Below are 20,081 nucleotides of genomic sequence, written 5' to 3'. Positions count from 1 at the left end.
GGGGATGTTGTGCGAGGGAGCATGGCCTACTGACTCTGAAGATACTGCCGATGGCCACTTCATCGATGGTTTCTTCATCAAAGTGTTAGGGGTCAGACCTGACTGCAAGAAATGGAATACATCTTAAAATTGAGACTTTGACACTGACAACCCTACACCACCTGTGAAACACCTACCATGTGTTGGGAGCTGCCTCCATTCAGTTTCCAGACTCTGAATTATAACCAGTCTGTGTCTGGATGAATTGGGCCCTGTGAGAAGACATCCGGCCTCCCCAGAAACTTCCATGGAGAGTCTGCAGAGGTCTATGAGACTGGAAAACCAGGGCCTCCTAGGCCAATATGGAGCCACCAGAAGAACAGTCGCCCTGTGAGCTCTGACATTACGTAGAGTCCTCTTGATGGGAAGTAGTGGAAGAAGGGCATATAAAAACCCTGGGGGCCACTTGACGGAGAGAGCATCAGTAGCCTTGGTGCTGAGACTGAGGAATTATGAGAAAAACTGCCTTACCTTCCTGTTGCAAACTTGTTGCAAATGGGTCTATCTCTGGAGACCCCCAACATTGGACAATCTCCTGGCACACCTCTGGATGAAGAGTCCATTCCCCTTGGTCTATGCTTTCTCTGATGAGCTAATCTTCCTGAAGGTTTTGGCCCTCTTGAAGGTATTCTGCCAATAGGGATGCCAATTTGGCCTCTGCCCAAGTCATCGGGAGGTTTGATTCCCCTATGAGTTGCTAATGTGTGTGTCCCACCTTGATGGTTGACATGAGCTTTTGCCCTCACAACTGTCTAGAACGTGCTTGTACTGAACCAACCCCTAGAAGGCCATTAGGACAAGATGAATAACTCTTGAGTTCTAAGCAGTTGATTATGTGAGCCACCTCTTCCTTTGACCTTATACTATTCCCATTTGGCAGCGAGCACCCCATCCTGTCAGACTGGTGTCCATAATCAACTGGACATGGAGCTTGCGCTTGAGACACAGATCTGATTGGTAGATCATCCAAGTAAGGGTAGATATGTACCCCCCCCCCCCCGGCCATACCCAGAGTTGCACAAGGGCCACTAAAATCTTTGTGAACACCCTCAGGGCTGATAACAGGCCCAAGGGGAGGACCCTGTACTGGAACTGACACAAGCCATATGTGAACCGAAGAAACTGTGAGTGAGCTGGATGGATAGGCCTCCGTGAGCTCAGTTGAGGCCATGAAATCCCCAGCCTGAAGAATCTCCAAAAACAATTGGGTGTCTCCATCTGGAACTTCCTTTGTTTGATGAAGTGATACAGATACTTCAAATCCAATATTGCCACTCCTGACCATTTTTCTTGGGCCCAACAACAACAAAAATGGGGAATAATTCACAGGACCTCTCAGGGGGAAGAACTGGTTCTATCACATCATTGGACAGGTGTTGAATTGCATCCAAAATTATCTGATGTTTCACAGGAAACCATGTGAATAAATGTATCCGTCCCTGGGAAATAACTTGTGTTTGAGAGCATAGCCCAGACAGACTGTATCTCACACCCATTGGTCTGTGGTGGACTGCTCACAAATGTGACTGAAGAGGTGGAGCCTGCCCCCCCACAGGTGCAGTCCCTAAGACATGCTGAGGCAAAAACCACTATACCACACTGGCACACCTCACAAGCCTCACAATGACATGAAGAGAGACCCTTGAGGCAGAATGGTTGGATCAAGAATTTTGAATTGCCTGCCAGCCTGGTAGTGTGCGGTAAATGTCTTGTCACAAAATGACTGAGGAGTCCTTTTCATAGAATCATAGAGTAGTAGGGCTGGAAGGGACCTATAAGACAATCAAATCCAACCCCGTGCTCAATGCAGGAATTCAAGTCTGGGTGTGAACCGCCCAGAGCTTCAGCTATTGGGCGGTACAGAAATGAAATAAATAAGTCAAATCATCCCTGACAGATTCATCTTGAATGCCTCCAGAGTGGGAGAGCCCACTACCTCCCTAGGTAATTGGTTCCATTGTCATATTGTTCTAACAGTCAGGAAGTTTTTCCTGATATTCAGCCGGAATCTGGCTTCCTGTCACTTGAGCCCATTATTCCGTGTCCTGCACTCTGGGATGATCGAGAAGAGATCCTGGCCTTCCTCTCTGTGACAATCTTTCAAGGACTTGAAGAGCACTATCCTATGTCCCCTCAGTCTTCTCAAGGCTAAATGTGCCCAGTTCTTTCAGTCTCTCCCCATAGGAGAGTTTCAAGTCCCCTGATCATCTTCACTGAACCCTCTCCAGTTTGTCTGCATCCTTCTTCAAGTGTGTGCCCAGAACTGGACACAGTACTCCAGATGAGGCCTAACCAGTGCTGAGTAGAGGGGAACTAATACTTCCCAGGATTTGGAAGCTATACTTCTATTGCAGCCCAAAAGAGCATTGGCCTTTTTTTGCAGCCACAGCACATTCATAGAATCATAGAATAGTAGGTTTGGAAGGGGACTATAAGACTATCAAGTCCAACCCCCTGCTCATTGCAGGAATCTGTCAGAGCATCCCTAACAAGATGGCTGTCCAGCCTCATGTTGAATGGCTCCAGTGTGGGAGAGCCCACTACCTCCCTAGGAAATTGGTTCCATTGTCGTATTGCTCTAACAGTCAGGAAGTTTTTCCGGATGTTCAGCCGGAATCAGGCTTCCTGTAACTTGAGCTCATTATTCTGTGTCCTACACTCTGGGATGATCGACAAGAGATCCTGGCCTTCCTCTCTGTGACAACCTTTCAAGTACTTGAAGAGCGCTATCATCTCTCCCCTCAGTCTTCTCTTCTCAAGGCTAAACATGCCCAGTTCTTTCAGTCTCTCTTCATAGGGCTTTGTTTCCAGTCCCCTGATCATCTTTGTTACCCTCCTCTGAACCCTCTCCAGCTTGTCTGCATCCTACTTAAAGTGTGGTGCCTGGAACTGGACACAGTACTCCAGATGAAGCCTAACCAGTGCTGAGTAGAGGGGAATTAGTACATCCCGGGATTTGGAAGCTATACTTCTATTGCAGCCCAAAAGAGCATTGGCCTTTTTTGCAGCCACATCACATTGTTGGCTCATATTCAGCTTGTGATCGACAACAATTCCGAGATCCTTTTCGCTTGTAGTGTTGTTGAGCCAAGTATCCCCCATCTTGTAACTGTGCATTTAGTTTCTTTTTCCTAGTTGCAGAACTTGGCATTTCTATTATGTTGTTTTTTATTTTTTATTTTATTTATTATTAAATTTATTAATCGCCCATCTGACTGGTCACCCAGCCACTCTGGGCGATGTACAACCCCCATAAAACAATTTAAAACAATAAAATTTTACCATAAATTTTTTTTTTTTAAATACCCTAACCCACCCCAAATGCCTGCCTGAACAACCACGTTTTTAATGCACGACGGAAGCTCATTAAAGAGGGGGCATGACGGAGTTCCCTAGGGAGGGAGTTCCACAGAGTGGGGGCCACCACAGAGAAGGCCCTCTCCCTCGTCCCCACCAGTCTAGCTGTCCTGGCTGATGGGACAGAGAGAAGGCCATCCGAGGCTGATCTTGTTAAGCGGCCTGTCTGGTGTTGCTGGAGGCGCTCCTTAAGATAGGCTGGGCCGGAACCATATAGGGTTTTAAAGGTCAAAACCAACACCTTGAATTTGGCCCGGAAAACAACTGGTAACCAGTGCAACTCCTTCAGCACTGGAGTGATGTGATCTCGCCGGCGGCTGCCTTTAATCAGGCGAGCCGCCGCGTTCTGTACCAGCTGCAGTTTCTGAACCGTCTTCAAGGGTAACCCCACATAGAGCGCATTACAGTAGTCTAAACGAGAGGAGACCAGGGCATGTACTACCAATGGGAGCAGATGGTCGGGAAGGAAGGGGCGCAGCCGCCGTATCAGATGGAGTTGATACAGCGCTGTCCGGCTCACAGCTGACACCTGAGCCTCCATGGACAGCTGGGAGTCCAAAATGACCCCCATGCTGCGGACCTGGTCTCTCAAGGGTAGCCATACCCCATTCAACACCAGGTCAACATCCCCCAGCCTCCTCTTGTCTCCCACCAAAAGTACCTCGGTCTTGTCAGGGTTGAGCTTCAGCTTATTCCTCCCCATCCAGCCACTCACCATCTCCAGACATTTGGACAGGGATTCTACGGCCAACCTTGGTGAAGATTTGAATGAGAGGTAGAGCTGCATGTCATCCGCATATTGATGACACTGCACCCCAAACCTCCTGATGATAGCCCCCAGTGGCTTCACATAGATATTAAATAGCATCGGGGAGAGGATGGAACCCTGTGGCACCCCACAAGTAAGTGGCCACGGGTCCGAAACCTCCTCTCCCAGTGCTACCCTCTGGTACCTGCCGGAGAGGAAGGACCGGAACCACCGCAATACAGTGTCTCCAATGCCCATCCCCTTCAGGCGGTCCAGGAGGATACCGTGGTCAACGGTATCAAAAGCCGCTGAGAGGTCGAGGAGAACAAGGAAGGAGCATTCACCCCTATCCAGAGCCCTCCTCATATCATCCACCAAGGCGACCAAGGCCGTTTCTGTCCCATGCCCAGGCCTGAAGCCCGACTGAAATGGGTCTAGATAATCAGTTTCTTCCAAGTGTGCCTTCAACTGCCACCACCCGCTCAATCACCTTGCCCAAAAATGGCAGATTTGAGACTGGGCGAAAGTTGTTCAGAACTTGAGGATCCAAGGAGGTCTTCTTTAAGAGCGGTCTTATCACTGCCTCCTTGAGGGCTGATGGCATCACTCCCTCCTCAAGGGAGGCGTTCACCACCGCCCTGATCCCTTCACCCAGTCTCTCTCTGCAGCTCATAATGAGCCAAGATGGGCAAGGATCAAGTAAGCAGGTGGTCGGCCTTACAGATGAAAGCACCTTGTCCACTTCATCAGGAGGAAGAAGCTGGAACCGATCCCACAAAACCGGTTTGCCACAGGCCGCCTCTTGCTCACTAACTGTATCCACAGTGTGCAGAGTAACACACCTAATCTGATCAATTTTATCTGCAAAGTGCCTTGCCAAAGCCTCACAGGAGGCCTTAGAATGCTCCAGTGGTTCCGGAGCCACAGGACCGACCAGGCTCCGGACCGCTTGGAACAGCCTCCTGGGGCAGCACTCTGCAGACGCGATGGAGGCAGCATAATATTCCTTTTTTGCTGCCTTCATTGCCACGTGATAGGCTGAAGATATAGCTCTAGCCCGTGTCTGATCGTCTTTGGAGCGAGACTTCCGCCACCGGCGCTCTAGCCGTCTCACCTCCTGTTTCAGAGCTCGTAACCGCGGATTGAACCATGGTGCAGTCCGAGCCCTGTTCAGGGGGAGAGGTCGTTTCGGAGCCACCCAATCTAATGCCCCGGTGATTGCAGCATTCCAGCCACCCACCAGGGTCTCGACCGAGTGGCCGTTGGCATGCCCCAGAGAATCCCCAAGCGCGTTCAGGAATCCATTTGGATCCATAAGACGCCTGGGGCGGACCATTTTAATGGGTCCTCCACCCCTGCGGAGGGGTTGTGGAAACGAGAAGTCCAACATCACCAGATAGTGATCTGACCATGACAAGGGGGTGGTGGATATACCCCCGACTTCCAGATCACTCCCCGCTTCTCCAGAAACAAACACAAGGTCTACTGCATGACCGGCTACATGGGTGGGCCCAGTTAGAATATGGTGCAGCTCCCAGGAGGCCATGGTCTCCATGAAGTCCCGAGGTGCTCCTGTGAGGATGGCCTCCGAATGTACGTTGAAGTCCCCCAACACCAGTAAGTTAGGGGACTGTACACGCACATCAGAGACCACCTCAAGCACCTCGGCCAGGGAGTCAGTCGTGCAGCGGGGTGGAAGGTACACGAGCAGAATCCCCAGACTGCCCTTCGGGCCCAACCTCCAGTACATGCACTCAGCAACCTTGGTCTCCCGGAGAGGGGGTCTGGTGAAGACCAAGGACTCTCGGTAGATAACAGCCACTCCCCCTCCCCGATCCCCAGCCCTCGGCTGCTGTGCATACGAAAATCCAGCTGGACACATGGCTGCAAGGGTTGGAGCAGCAGCCTCTGCCAGCCAGGTCTCCGTAATACATGCCAGGTCTGCACCCTCATCCAGGATCATGTCATGGATGAGGGAGGTTTTCTGGGTAACAGACCTGGCATTGCAGAGCAGCAAACGAAGGCCAGAAGATGGGGTCACGCCTCCCCCAGCCATCCTTTGGCTCTGGACAGGCCCGGAGCAGGGGACAGGTACTACACATCTCTCCCTTGTTCCCCTTACCTGGCATAGCCTGCCCCTAGCGCTCTGCCAGCGCCTGCCGCCCAGCCTCGGTATGTTCTGGCCCCCAACACTCCCCCCACTGCCTCCATCAGGTGGACACATGCCCCGTCGCTCCCGCCTATCAGGCAGGCTACCCACCCCTAAAAACACAACAAAATCCCCCCCAACAAAATAAAACAAACAAACAAAACAATTAAAATCCCCTTAAAAATGCCAGGCAGGAGTCCACAGGGAAGGCCTAGCGGCGGCGGCGGCAGCAGGCCCGGCGGCGGCAAGCACGCCTCTTCCCCGGTGGTGGTGGTGGTGGCTTCTCCTGCAGGCCCTGGTTTTCTGCCCAGCGCTCCAGTCTATCCAGATCACTTTGAATTTTGTTTCTATCTTCCAAAGTATTAGCTATCCTGCCCAATTTTGTGTCATCTGCAGATTTGATCAGCATTCCCTGCACCTCCTGATCCTCAGACTCATTAATAAAAATATTGAAGAGTGCTGGGCCCAGGACTGAGCCCTGCGGTACCCCACTCATTACGTCTCCCCAGTTTGAGAAGATTCCACTGATAAGCACTCTTTGAGTCCGATTCTGTAGCCAACTGTGGATCCACCTGATCATTGTTTTATCTAGCCCACTTTGAGCTAGTTTACTCATCAGGTTATCATGGGACACTTTATCGAAAGCTTTGCTGAAGTCAAGGTATATTATGACCACAGCATTCCCACAGTCCACAAGGGAGGTTACCTGATCAAAAAATGAGATCAGATTCATCTGGCAGGATTTGTTTTTGACAAATCCATGTTGGCTTCGAGTCATCACTGCATTGTTTTCAAGGTGCTTACAGTCTGATTGCTTTATCATCTGCTCCAGAATCTTCCCAGGGATTGATGTCAGACTGACTGGTCTGTAGTTCCCAGGTTCCTCTTTTTTTTGCCCTTTTTGACGATAGGGACCACATTAGCCCTCCTCCAGTCATCTGGCACTTCACCCATCCTCCATGATTTCTCAAAGAGAATAGACAGTGGTTCTGAGAGTTCTTCTGCCAAATCCTTTATTACATTAGGATGCAGTTCATCTGGCCCTGGAGATTTGAACTCATTCAAAGTAATTAGGTGTTCCTTGACGATATACGTATCAATCTCAAGCTGCAGTCCTGCCCCTTCAGACTGTACTTCGCACATATCTGAAGAAAGCCTTTTTGTTGCTTTTAGCATCTCTCGCTTACCTCAGCTCATTCTCAGCTTTAGCCTTCCTGATGCCATCCCTGCAGTTCTTTGCTACCTGCCTGTAGCCTTCCTTTGTAGCTTGGCTTTCCTTCCACTTCCTGTATATGTCATTTTTTGTTTTCAGGTCATCCCTAAGCTTTTTGTGAAGCCACATTGGCTTCTCCTGTTGTCTTCCACCTTTTCTTCTTGTTGGAATTGTTTGTAATTGTGCCTTGAGAATTTCCTTTTTAAAAAACTCCCACCCATTTTGGACTCCTTTTTTCATTACAGTCACTTGCCATGGAGCCTTACTTATTGTTATGATTTTATTAAAATTGGCTTTCTTAAAGTCCAGAGTACGCTTTTGGCTACACTCAGCTTTTGCTTCCCTTAGAACCAAGAACTCAAGTATAACGTGGTCACTTTCCCCCAGAGTTCCCATAACTGCTGCTTTATCCACTAAGTCATCTCTGTTGGTTAGGATTAAGTCAAGGATGGTCAATCCTCTAGTTCCTTCCTTCACTTTCTGTAGGAGGAAGTTATCAGCAGCACAAGTCAGGCATCTCTTGGAGGGGCCATGTTTTACAGAATTTCTTTTCCAACAGATATTGGGAAAATTGAAGTCCCCCATTGCTATGACATCATGCTTCCTTGAAACACTGGCAGTTTGCTTTTCAGAAGTTTCATCCTTGTCTTCTCCTTGACTGGGTGGCCGGTAGTAGACTCTGATCACCATGTTCCTTTTATCCTTTGCTCCATTTATTTTAACCCAGATGCTCTTGATGGGGCTACCAAGCTCATCCTCCTGTATTTTCTTTTATGTGTTGTCTTTGTAGCTGAAGGCAGCACCTTTTTCTCTTTTGTCTCTAATAGAAGCAGAATGAGAGATACCCCAAAATGCTTCCCCTGTTTGAAAAGAGTGATGGATTTGGTAACCTTGGTCTCCACATCCTAGTGTTTAAGCCCAAGATTCCTATGCACCACTATGCCAGAAGCCATCGATCTGGCTGAGTACTGGAAGCAATCTGTAGATGAATCAACCATAAACTCAGCTGCTTGGGCTAGTTCGTTTGGCTCCTCCCTGAGATGTTTGGCCTTGGCAGGCACCTCTGGAAGCACAGCTCATGCCCGCAGGACCAACACCCATCCTAAGGTATAGTTGGAGGTGGCTGCTGTGATAGATAATGCAGTAGCCTCATGAAGATGCTGGAGGACCACATCTCTCTTCTGATCCCTTGAATCTGAGAGTGTCCCTGCCACCTCTCAGGGCAGTACTGCCTTGGAGGAGAGAATTGCCATGGGGGCACCCCGTGAATCTGGATAGACTGGATAGAGAATAAAGTATTTGATGTAAATTTTGTGGGGCCTTGGTCTTGAAAGGATCCTTCCACCCATTCTGTGTGACCTTCAAAAAGAATTTTGGGAAGGGCACAACAAGTAGAGCCAAAGGCACATTCATGGGGAGCATCTCAGACACCCCCTCAAGGTCTGCCCCTGGCGGGGTGGACTCCACTGGGGGCACAATTAGCCTCATTAAGAATTATAGGGAAGGACCCATACTGAACAGCCTACAGTTTGAAGTGCCTAAGTCAGGTGCATCCCCCTCTGTTACTGACTCAGAGACTGAACCCTTAACCTTCTCAGAAAGTGACCCCAAAGTGCTTTAAGGGACTGTAACTGCACATCTGGTTCTGTCACAGCTGGAGGGGAATGAGTCTGGGCATCCGGTTCTATCCTTCCTGGAAACACCATTACAGGTGACATCTGTCTACAGGTCCCCAATCAGAGCGAGGCATGAGGGGAATCCCCTCTGCTTCTGTGACCCTTAGCCCTGTGCTCCTTAGGCTTAGCATGCCTGCGTGATGCCCTTCCTCCACTTAGACTGATCTGGGGAGGGAGAGGGGGAAGGCTCCTCTGAGCATAACACTGGTTTGCTCTTTTTCACTTTGAAGAGTGATGGCCAAGTTGTTTTGTCAAGGAATCCACAGTTTCCTTGATCACCACTTGATTCAGCCTTCTGAGGACATCAGGCTGAGACAATCCCTTCCCAGTGCTGAGCAGGCCAGCCCTTGGTTGTGGGCATTATTCACCACTTCTGCAGAGCTGTAGAGCAGTGGCACCTAGAGAGACTCTGAGCGGCACTCTGGGATGCTGAGTAGGCAGCATGGAGTTTCCCATGCAGGGGCTTGTCACTCCCTCACTGCTGAGGGACATTGTGGCCCACTGCTGAGCACCAGAAAGCCCTTCTGCCCTCCTCTCCAAGATAAAGATGCCCTAAGAAAGGCAATCTCCCATGGGGACAGATAGTATCACGGCAAATGGCCATTGGACTGAAGGTCTCTCCTCTGCCAAAAAAGTGGTAGCCACTGAAGATTTTTTTTTTTTCACGCAGTGGCCATTAAGGAAATGCACAAGGAGGGCTTGGAGCAGTCTCAGCGCTATGCCTGCATAAAACTGAGAACTAGTAAAACCAAAAGACCACTGACACGAAAATCCTATCTATGAGCAGACAGTGGATAGAAGAATCAGATAGGCAATCCTAAGACTGACTTGAACAAATAATGGAAGGTTCCACAGTTACGCTGGGAGCCTCAGCTTAACCCTGCTCTTCACTAGAAGGCAGAGCCAAAAACAGAGGGTTTATCTTTCTGGTGGACAAAGGTTTTTATTGCTTGGTCCTGCCTTCCACGGAAGAGGGAGTTAACCCTTTCCTGCCTGCTCCATTCCCTTGCTGACTGAGAACCTTTTGTGTACCCCTTAAAAAATAAAATAAAAATAAAAGGTTGCTGTGCATGTGGCGCAGAGTGGTAGGCGGCAGTATTGCAACCGAAACTCCCCATGACCTGAGTTCGATCCCAGCAGAAGCTGGGTCTCGGGTAGCGGGCTCAGGTCGACTCAGCCTTCCATCCTTCCGAGGTCGGTAAAATGAGTACCCAGCTTGCTGGGGGAAAGGTAGTCACGACTGGGGAAGGCAATGGCAAACCACCCTGCTATAGTCTGCCATGAAAACACCACCGTAATGCAGGTGTCTCTCTAGGGGTCAGTAATGACCCAGTGCTTGCACAGGAGGAACCTTTCCTTTCCTAAAAATAAAAAGGCTAGAAAACCATCTCACTGTCTAGATATGCCATTTTCTGGTTGACTCTGAGAAGCCATTTTTATGTCTCCCAGGTGAAAGCTGCCCATAGAAATCAATGGAGAAATCCAAGATTTTAACGTAGTTGTGATTGGGCACCAACGTTTCTACCACCAAACAAAAGGTAGGAGGAAAGAGGACTTCATGCTCTATCTCAAGTCTTCAAGTGAATCCCTCCCCCCACAGTTTATCAACATTTAAAAAATAGCCCAACCAACACAGATCCCAAAGGAAATGCAGTTAATTATCCTTTATTGAGGGTGGGCTGGGGGGAGTTGTGGCTATGGAAGAATGGTTTACAACAACCCTGCAATATAGTCCATTGTTAATACTGCAGATTGAGGGTCAAGCTGAGGCTGTCTGGATTCCCAACTCAAACTCTTCTATATGAAACACATCTTGATTTTCAGCAAAGGTCATTCAACTTAAATTGCCTGCCCCTCATTTCCTCCTCCCAGGCCAAATTAATGCTCAATTGCATGTAGTCACTCTTTTGACTTGAATGTAGGCAGGTAGTACTTCTAAATGTTGGAAAACTCAGAATTACTTTTTTTCACAAAAAGAAAGACCTGAGTTAGAAAGAGGAGGAATACTTCTCTTTGCGGGTACCCTTTGGGGGTTTTGTGTGGGAGGGACAAAGGTGTTATCCACTTGGATTTCTCCATTGATTCCTATGGCCAGCCTTCACTTCTGCTCCAGGAGAGAGAAAATAAAAACAGTTCTATGAAACCAGAAACCTACCAGTGGTTTCAGCCCAGTTATTTTACAAGTCTTGTGTTAAAAAGGCCCTGCTCTTTGAGCTCACCAGTCTAGCTTAAGACAGAGATGACCATCTGATCATAGGAGGCTCTGAAAGTTCACTAGAGTAGAGAATTTTCAACAAACCCTCACTGAGAACTGACAAGTTCTGTAACTATTTTCTCTGCCTGAACATTCATTTTTACTCTTGCGACATGGATAATTTCCCTCTTACTACTTTTGTATGCCTGGCCACCACCAGCCATTGTGGGGTCTTGGAATCAGTAAGACCTTCCCCCCCTGGTTGGGGGGTTAGGCTTCTTTCTTTCCTGTTTTGGTTGCTGTGGATACATAGAGGAAGCTTTACCTGTGGAAACTAAGACCATCCCTCAGCTTCCTTTAGTTTCCCTCTCTCCTCAGATGTTCAGTATTCAAGAAAACAGAGAGCCAGGCTTGAGTACCTACTTGGATTAATGGATGGACGCTTAGGTTTATTTACATCATATCAACTTAGGAAATAGTCATTATTGCCAATGAAGTAGTAGGTCAAAAGGTACATAACTTAAGTACATAATTTTTAAATACCTGCAATTACATTTTTTTTAATTTTCATTGGCAAAAATGCCCCCTAATGTATCTTTCTGGAATACGATCAGAGCGAGAGACAGCAAAATCTCTTTTCTCCTGCATCCTGACATCAGCAAAGGTGTGGCAGGATTGACGCGCTCATCTATTTTTTATTTGTTTGTTTATTTATTAAATTCCTTAATCACCCATCTGGCCGGTCACCCAGCCACTCTGGGCGATGTACAACAGTACAGTTTAAAACAGTAAAATTATACATTAAAACGTTATTTAGAAATACCCTAACCCACCCCAAATGCCTGCCTGAAAAACCAAGTTTTCAGTGCGTGGCAGAAACTCATTAAAGAGGGGGCATGGCAGAGTTCCCTAGGGAGGTAGTTCCACAGAGTGGGAGCCACCACAGAGTGGGGGCCACCCCTCTCCCTCATCCCCACCAGTCTAGCTGTCCTGGCTGATGGGACAGAGAGAAGGCCATCCAAGGCTGATCTTGTTAAGCGGCCTGTCTGGTGTTGCTGGAGGCGCTTCTTGAGATAGGCTGGGCCAGAACCGTATAGGGTTTTAAAGGTCAAAACCAACACCTTGAATTTGGCCCGGAAAATACCTGGTAACCAGTGCAACTACTTCAGCACTGACCAGGCTCCGGACCACTTGGAACAGCCTCCTGGGACAGCACTCTGTGGATGCAGTAGAGGCAGCATAGTAGTCCTTTTTTGCTGCCCTCATCGACACGTGATAGGCTGAAGATACAGCTCTAGCTCATGTCCAATCATCTTTGGAGCGAGACTTCCGCCACCAGCGCGCTAGCCGTCTCACCTCTTGTTTCAGGGCTCGTAACTGCGGATTGAACCATGGTGCAGTTCGAACCCCATTCAGGTGGAGAGGGCATTTCAGAGCCACTCAGTCTAATGCCCCAGTCATTGCAGCATTCCAGCCACCCACCAGGGTCTCGACCGAGTGGCCGTTTGCGTGCTCCAGAGAATCCCCAAGCGCGTCCAATAATCCATTCAGATCCATAAGACGCCTGGGGTGGACCATTTTAATGGGTCCTCCACCCCTGCGGAGTTGTGGAATGGAGAAGTCCAACATCACCCGATAGTGATCTGACCATGACCGGGGGGGGGGGGGGATATACCCCCGACTTCCAGATCACTCCCCGCTTCTCCAGAAACGAACACAAGGTCTAGTGCATGACCAACTACGTGGGTGGGCCCAGTTAGAATAGGGCCCAGTTCCCAGGAAGCCATGGTGTCTATGAAGTCCTGAGGTGCCTCCATGAGGATGGCCTCTGAATGTACACTGAAGTCCCCCAACACCAATAAGTTAGGGGACTGCAGATGCACATGAGAGACCACTTCAAGCACCTTGGCCAGGGAGTCAGTCGTGCAGCACGGTGGACGGTACACGAAGAGAATCCCTTCGGGCCCAACCTCCAGTACATGCACTCAGCAACCTTGGTTTCCCAGAGAGGGGGTCTGGTGAAGCCCAAGGACTCCCAGTAGATAACAGCCACTCCCCCTCCCTGATCCCCAGCCCGCGGCTGCTGTGCATACAAAAATCCGGCTGGGCACATGGCCGCCAGAGTTGGAGCAGTCAACTCAGCCAGCCAGGTCTCCGTAATACATGCCAGGTCTGCACCCCCATCCAGGATCATGTCATGGATGAGGGAGGTTTTCTGGGTAACAGACCTGGCATTGCAGAGCAGCAAATGAAGGCCAGAAGATGGGGTCACGCCTCCCCCAGCCATCCTTTGGCTCTGGACAGGCCCAGAACGGGACAGATATTACACATCTCTCCCTTGTTCCCCTTACCTGGCATGGCCTGCCCCTAGTGCTCTGCCAGTGCCTGCCGCCCAGCCTCTGTATAGTCTGGCCCCCAACACTCCCCCCACTGCCTCCATCAGGTGGACACATGCCCCCTTGCTTCCGCCTATCAGGCAGGCTACCCACCCCTGAAAACACAACACACACCCCATTAACCAAAAAATCAAAATATCCCCTTTACCAATACTGGCTCTCCCAAGCCACTTCAGCCAGCCAGCTTATATGGTCCCTCCAGGAGGAACAGGTGGCGACAGTCAGCAACAGCTGGCTCAGTACCTGGTGGCCTGGTCCTGCAGGGAGTGGCCGTCTGCCAGGCAGAAGCCCACAGGAAAAGCGGTGGTGGTGGGGTGGCCACAGCAGCAAGCAGCAGTCACTCCCTCTTCCTGGATGGTGGTACCTAACTGGTAGTAGACCTGCAAGTAGCAAAATAGACTAACTCAGGCTGCTTAGTCCCCTCTACCAACAGCTTGCTCATGCTCTTCTCCCTTTCCACCACTATGCTTAAGCATGTGGAATTTGGCTAGAACAAGATGCTGCATAATTAATCTTCTATATTTCTTCTTAGGCAGTGAGAGATACCAAATACCAAATCCTACCACCCGGCTCCTGCAGAAGAGCTCACAGCTGCTGATGGACTTCTGTCATACCACCTCAGGCTCTGTTGGGCTTTTGGGTGGCAGTCAGCACAATGTGTCTGCTTGCAGCAGGAGGTGACATGTAACACCCAATGGTTTTGTAATTACTGTGCTAGCTACATTCCCTGTTTAGTTTAGCACTGCCCTCTGGATGAACAGAAGGCAATTGGGCAGTGGTGGATTTTCCTCTAACACTTCTTTTCTTGTCTCTCAACCCAAAACTAATGTAGCAGCAAAAACGGCACACTCTGGATCTGCAGAAGAATATGGGAAGCTCTAGTGGCAGCAAAAGTGAGCCACAGACTGCACGTGAGTGTGTATTCTGCATCTCTGTGAAGCCCAAAGAAAAGGCCAGAACTCTCCTCCCTAAAAGAACCAATGGATATAATGGGTAGTGAGACAAAGAAATTGCCTGCACATGTTGGACCTAGTCAGCTGTTCTGCATGTGAGCACTAAATGGACAGGATTGAATGACCAATACAGTGGAGACAAAGACTGCAACGAAGTGCAGGGGGTAAAAGACAGAGCACCTTTAAGGACCAGACAAAATCCTCTTTTGTCTGGATTTCCAGGGGAAAACTGGGTGAGACTGCATTCCCACAGGAGAGCTTCAAACATTCAGCACTACCTGACAGTACCTGCTCAGTCAGAACATGTACATTTATATGCGGAAGGTCCCAGGTCCAATCCCTGCATGTCCAGCTAAAGGATTCCAGGAAGCAGAAAAGACCCCGTCTGGGAGCCTGCACACTGGCTGCCAAAGTAGGCAGTACTAGGCTACCCCAGCAGAAGACAGCTTCATATATTCCTTTCTAAGCTCCCACACCAGCTTCTGTAGGGATGTTACAAATTCCTTTAAATGGGCAAGGACTGGAACTTCCCATATGGCTGGAGAGGATCTGAAGTTTCCCTGGTTTGACATAGAAAGTCTGTGTACAAACTCCTTGAATTGCATTGTTGGTGGCCTGCCTCCCAGCCATAACTGGAAGAGATGTATTTTGAAGAGTGGTGGAGAGATGGAAATGGGTAACAGCCATTATAACAGTAGAGGGTAGAGGAAGATATGGCGGGGGGAGGCAGCTAGGTTGTTATAGGGGAAGGGAGTGCAAAAGAGTGGAATGTCTCTCCATTCACAAAGCCTGAGTGGCATTGCTGACAGTCTGCCTGAGTTGAAGGTACCGCTGTTGAATGCCAGGTTGGTGAATGGGAAAACAACAGCCATCCTGGAAGAGCATGCCAAAGCTAGCTTGTATCATGGAGACCTGATTGAACAAAACAGGTGTAGGGGAGCCGAGTGTGTGTGTGTGTGTGTGTGTGTGTGTGTGTGTGTGTTCAGGACAGAATAGGGATTGTGCTGGTGTACTGCCCACCCTGCTACCCAGTAGTCTCCCTTCCTGAGTGAGCTGGGGTAGTGCTGAAGGGGGGCTTCAACATACATGCTGAGATTGCACTGTCAGGAGTGGCTCAGGACTTCATGGCAACCATGGGTCTATCTCAGTTGGTGTCTAGCCCCACTCATTCAGCAGTACACACTCTGGATCTGGTTTTCTGTGTTGGGTGGCATGATGGTGATCTGGGTGTGGAGGAACTTTCTATAGCTCTATCCAATTCAAACCTTTGTGCTTCCCATTAACTATCACTGGAAATCAAGAAATAGCTATAATTTTGTTTCTACTTTGTGTGATTTGGATGACATTTTCAGGCACTGTAGCCTCTTAAGGGGGAATTATACATGCCAAATTTCAAATAAATAGGTGCAGGGGCTTTTATGCTACACTCCTTTAAATTGCTACTTCTGAGGGGATCAGGCCTGCCAGGTTTCAGGGGGGTTTGTGCAAGAGCAGTGCTTGTGTGTGTAGAGATATAGATAGACCAAACCTTTTTTCTCAACTCATTCTCTCTTCCCATCCCCATGAGATATGAATACCTGACTGAGCAGGTAGTGTCAAACCAATACCTTTTTATCATAACTGTAGCATCAACATAATGATGGCATTGAATAGGGAATTGTGGTTTTCACCAAATTGAGGTCATTCAAGCGTCAATCCTATACCCACTTATGCAGGAGAAAGCTCCATTGAGCTCAGTAGGACTTTCTTCTGAGTAGACATGAATAGGATTGCACTGTGAATAAATATATAGTAAATAAAAATTCATCTTCAGTACTTTGGATGTGCATTGTTTTATTTCCTCACATTCACTGATCCCAATGTCCAAATTAGGTGTGAGAGGGGTTCAAGGCACCAACTTGCTGTTATGGTATATCTGTTAGAACTAAGGAAGCTCACAGTTTCTGGCTGCTGAACTGATAAGTGTTTTTCATTTCTAGGCCGAAAAATGAAGACCTTGCTTCCACGTGTTAATTCCTACTTCGTTCCAATCCAGTTTCCAGTTAGTCAGTCTGTCATTCTTCAGCCTTCTTCAAAGGTGCCACTGCCTATAGCTCAGAGTGCCTCTGAGAACATGCAGAGCAGCAAGCAGGTGCACATTGCTCCAAAGGTCAGTACTCGGGGATACTCTTGTCCCTGTTAAGATTCGCACCTGAATGCCTCAAATAATTAGTGTCAAACTCCAGCCTCTTGTCTGAGAATGAGAAGAAATCTGCAGTCCAGACTGTCCAAACTTGGCAGTTCCCACTTCAGGGTGCCTCCTGCTCCAGTACATCTGTACCTTGTTTATCTGCCCCATTTCAATCAGGTTTTACGACCAGTTTGGGGCTGGAGATTGCCTTGGTCATCCTGTTGGATGACCTTCATTAGGAGGAAGACAGAGGGAGTGCATACCTGCTGGGTCTCCTAGACCTCTTAGTAGCTTTTGATACCATCAGTCATGGTGTCCTCCTGGGGAGGGTGTCTAATTGGGAGTTGGAGTTGCAATGGTTCCACTCCTACTTGGACAGCTGGTTCCCAAAGGTGGTGCTGGAGACTATAGTTTTGCCTTGTGGAGACTCTGTTGTGGCATCTCTCTGGGCTTTTTTTGTCACCCATGCTTTTTGATAGCTACTTGAAACCACTGGGAGAGGTTGTCCAAGGGGATGGAATGAAGTCTCATTAATGTGTAGATGACACTCAACTCTATCTTTCCTTTTCATCAAATACAGGTGAGGCAGTGACTGTCCTGAATTGGTGCTTGGACTCCGTAAAGGGCTGAATGGGGGTCAATAAATTGAAACTCAATCCAGACAAGATAGAGTTTCTGTTAGTACAGGGGTGGGCAGCCTGAGGGCCACATGCAATCCCCACTGTCCCCAAATCGATAAAAAGAAAAAAATGGCATCCACGTTAGCTATGGAGCACCAAAAGAGTCAAAATTAGCTTGTTTGTAACCTGTGTTAGTAGGTGATTCATCCGTCTGGTTAAGTGGTGACCAACCTTTTCTAAATGGAGTTGTACTCCCTCATAAGCAGCAAGTTCATAGTCTAGAGTACTTATAGATACAGTTATGTCACTTGAGGCCCAAGTGGCATGAAGTGCCTTTTATCAGCTGCAGCTGACATACCAACTACAACCGTACCTGGACAGAGACAGCCTGGCTGCAATTATCCATGCACTATTCTCCTCCTCCCTGGATTATTTCAATGCATTATATGTAGGTCTACTTCTGAAGGAAGTCTGGAAACTTCAGCTAGTGCAGAATAGAGCAGCAAGGCTGCTTACTGGGACTGGCCATTTCCAAAATATTACTCCAGTACTGTGTCAACTACACTGGTTGCCCATCAGTTTCTAGGCCTGATTTATGGCGTTCGTGGTGCTGACCTTTAAAACCCTAAATAGCTAAGGGTCAGTCTACCTGAATGAGTGCCTTATTCCATATATTCCTTCTCAGTTGCTAAGACAATCTTCAGAGGCTGGGTGCTGCCACCCACAATAACGCAACAGGTGGCTACCAGGGAAAGATCTTTCTCTGTAGCGGCCTCTGTTTGTGGAATGCCCTTCCCAGAGAGATTCACCTGGCATATTCACTGTGTGTTTAGATGCCAGGTTAAGACCTTCCTTTTCCACCAGGCATTTAATTTCTAATCTGGTCCACAGATTATTTACCGGCTTTTTAATATTTTCTATTTTAATATATATTCATATTTTTATTGCTGTTTTTATTTTGGTTGTATTGTTTTTGGTTTGTAGGGGTTTTTAATGATAATAGATAACCCCATGGTTACTGCCAGTTGAGCAGTATATGAATTTGATTGATTGATTTGATCCTGCTACTTTGTAAAGGATCTTGTACTCACTAAGCATAATCTCAATGACCTGAGCCAAGGATGAGTGCAACGGTTCGGCAGCTTTCTCATTGTGAATTTTTATAAACATACTTACATAAAGAATTTTTTAAAGCTCTCAAGAGAGCTTGCAAAACAAATGAAAACAAATTAAATTAAAACAATGATCTAATGAGAAGATCAGTAGAAGGCAAAACCAGCACATTCTTAAAGATAAGACATTTTCAGTGCGATCTATACATGTCTACTCAAAAGCAATATGGTGTTGGTATTCCTCATGGATTGAAGCCACGCAGTGATCTGTCAGCAGGGTGAATCTTCTTCCCCAGACATACGTACGCGGATTGTTCAATACCCACATGATTGCCAAGCACTCCTTCTGCACTAATGAGTAGTTTCTCTCTCACTGGGATAACTTTCGGTTGTGATAGGCAATAAGATGCTTCACATCTTCTATCTCCTGTAGCAACACAGCTCTGAGGCCTTTATCTGATGCATCTGTAGCAACTTGGAAGGGCTGCTCAAAATCAGGTACAGTCACCACTGGCTTGCTGCTTCGGGCCTGCTTCAACTAGTTAAAGGCTTCTTCCATAAAAACCATCTTCCATTTAACCTGAGCTAGTTTGTCTTTCTTAATCAGTTCATGTAAGGGAGTGGCTAAATCATGAAATCCTGGTATGAATAGCTTGCCGTCCCTATCAATTCTCTGATTTGTCCTTTGGTTTGGGGAATAGGCCAGGATTAGATCACTATCACTTTACTCCACAGTGGGGTAATTTTCCTGCTCCCCAGATGGTGACCTAGATCACCTCAGGCAGTCCAAACTGACACTGGGTAATTTTTATAGTCATTCTTGTCTTCTGTATTGCCCCTAATACATTCCTGAGATGAGTCAGATGTTTCATTAGATTTTTTACTGAATATCGCCACATTGTCAATATAGGCCACTGCATACTGTCCCATCCCTTTTAGAGCCCCACTAAATTGTTTTTCCAGTACATTAGTTTGTAGGTGATAGGCAGTACATTTCGGATTCCACAACTCTTCCACAAACTGCATATCCTCAGATAAGAACAATCTGAAAGTAATTTGTTAGGAAAACCTAGCCTCATAAATATTATTAATAGGGCCTTTGCCACAGCCAAAGCACTGAACGTAAGGCCTCTGCATCAGGATATCTTGTGACAAAATCCACATAGACAAAATCAACACATTGCCCTTTTTGATAGGTCACGTGAAGGAGCCTACTATGTCCATAGCCACTCTATAAAAAGCTTGTCCTATTATCACTTTTTGTCCTCCATTCCCCACCCTCTAGCATACTTCATGTGACTGGCAATATGAGGCCACCTCTCTGGCAATATTGGACCCCAATAGAAATGGGCTAACAACATTTTCTTAGTCTTCCCAGTTCCTAAATGACCTGCACAAGGATTGTCATGAGCTAGTTTAAGTAACTGAGGCCTGAATTTTTGTGGGTTGTGTCA

General features: G+C 47.9%; 1 protein-coding gene across 2 annotated transcripts in view; it reads left to right on the top strand.

Moving 5' to 3' along the window:
• The window catches only part of FOXM1 (forkhead box M1), a 66,655-nt gene that overhangs the window by 32,498 nt on the left and 14,076 nt on the right, over nucleotides 1-20,081 (top strand). For both annotated transcript variants that reach the window (XM_084857151.1, XM_084857152.1), the window contains 2 exons: nucleotides 14,605-14,683; nucleotides 16,705-16,874. In XM_084857151.1, the coding sequence (XP_084713277.1) occupies nucleotides 14,605-14,683; nucleotides 16,705-16,874 (249 nt within the window). The remainder of the gene's footprint in view (nucleotides 1-14,604; nucleotides 14,684-16,704; nucleotides 16,875-20,081) is intronic.

Source organism: Heloderma suspectum, chromosome 5 (genome assembly GCF_057233095.1).
Source record: "Heloderma suspectum isolate Gila_16-S chromosome 5, 16-S_ref, whole genome shotgun sequence".
Taxonomy (NCBI): domain Eukaryota; kingdom Metazoa; phylum Chordata; class Lepidosauria; order Squamata; family Helodermatidae; genus Heloderma; species Heloderma suspectum.
This window is presented reverse-complemented; position numbering and strand designations above follow the sequence as displayed.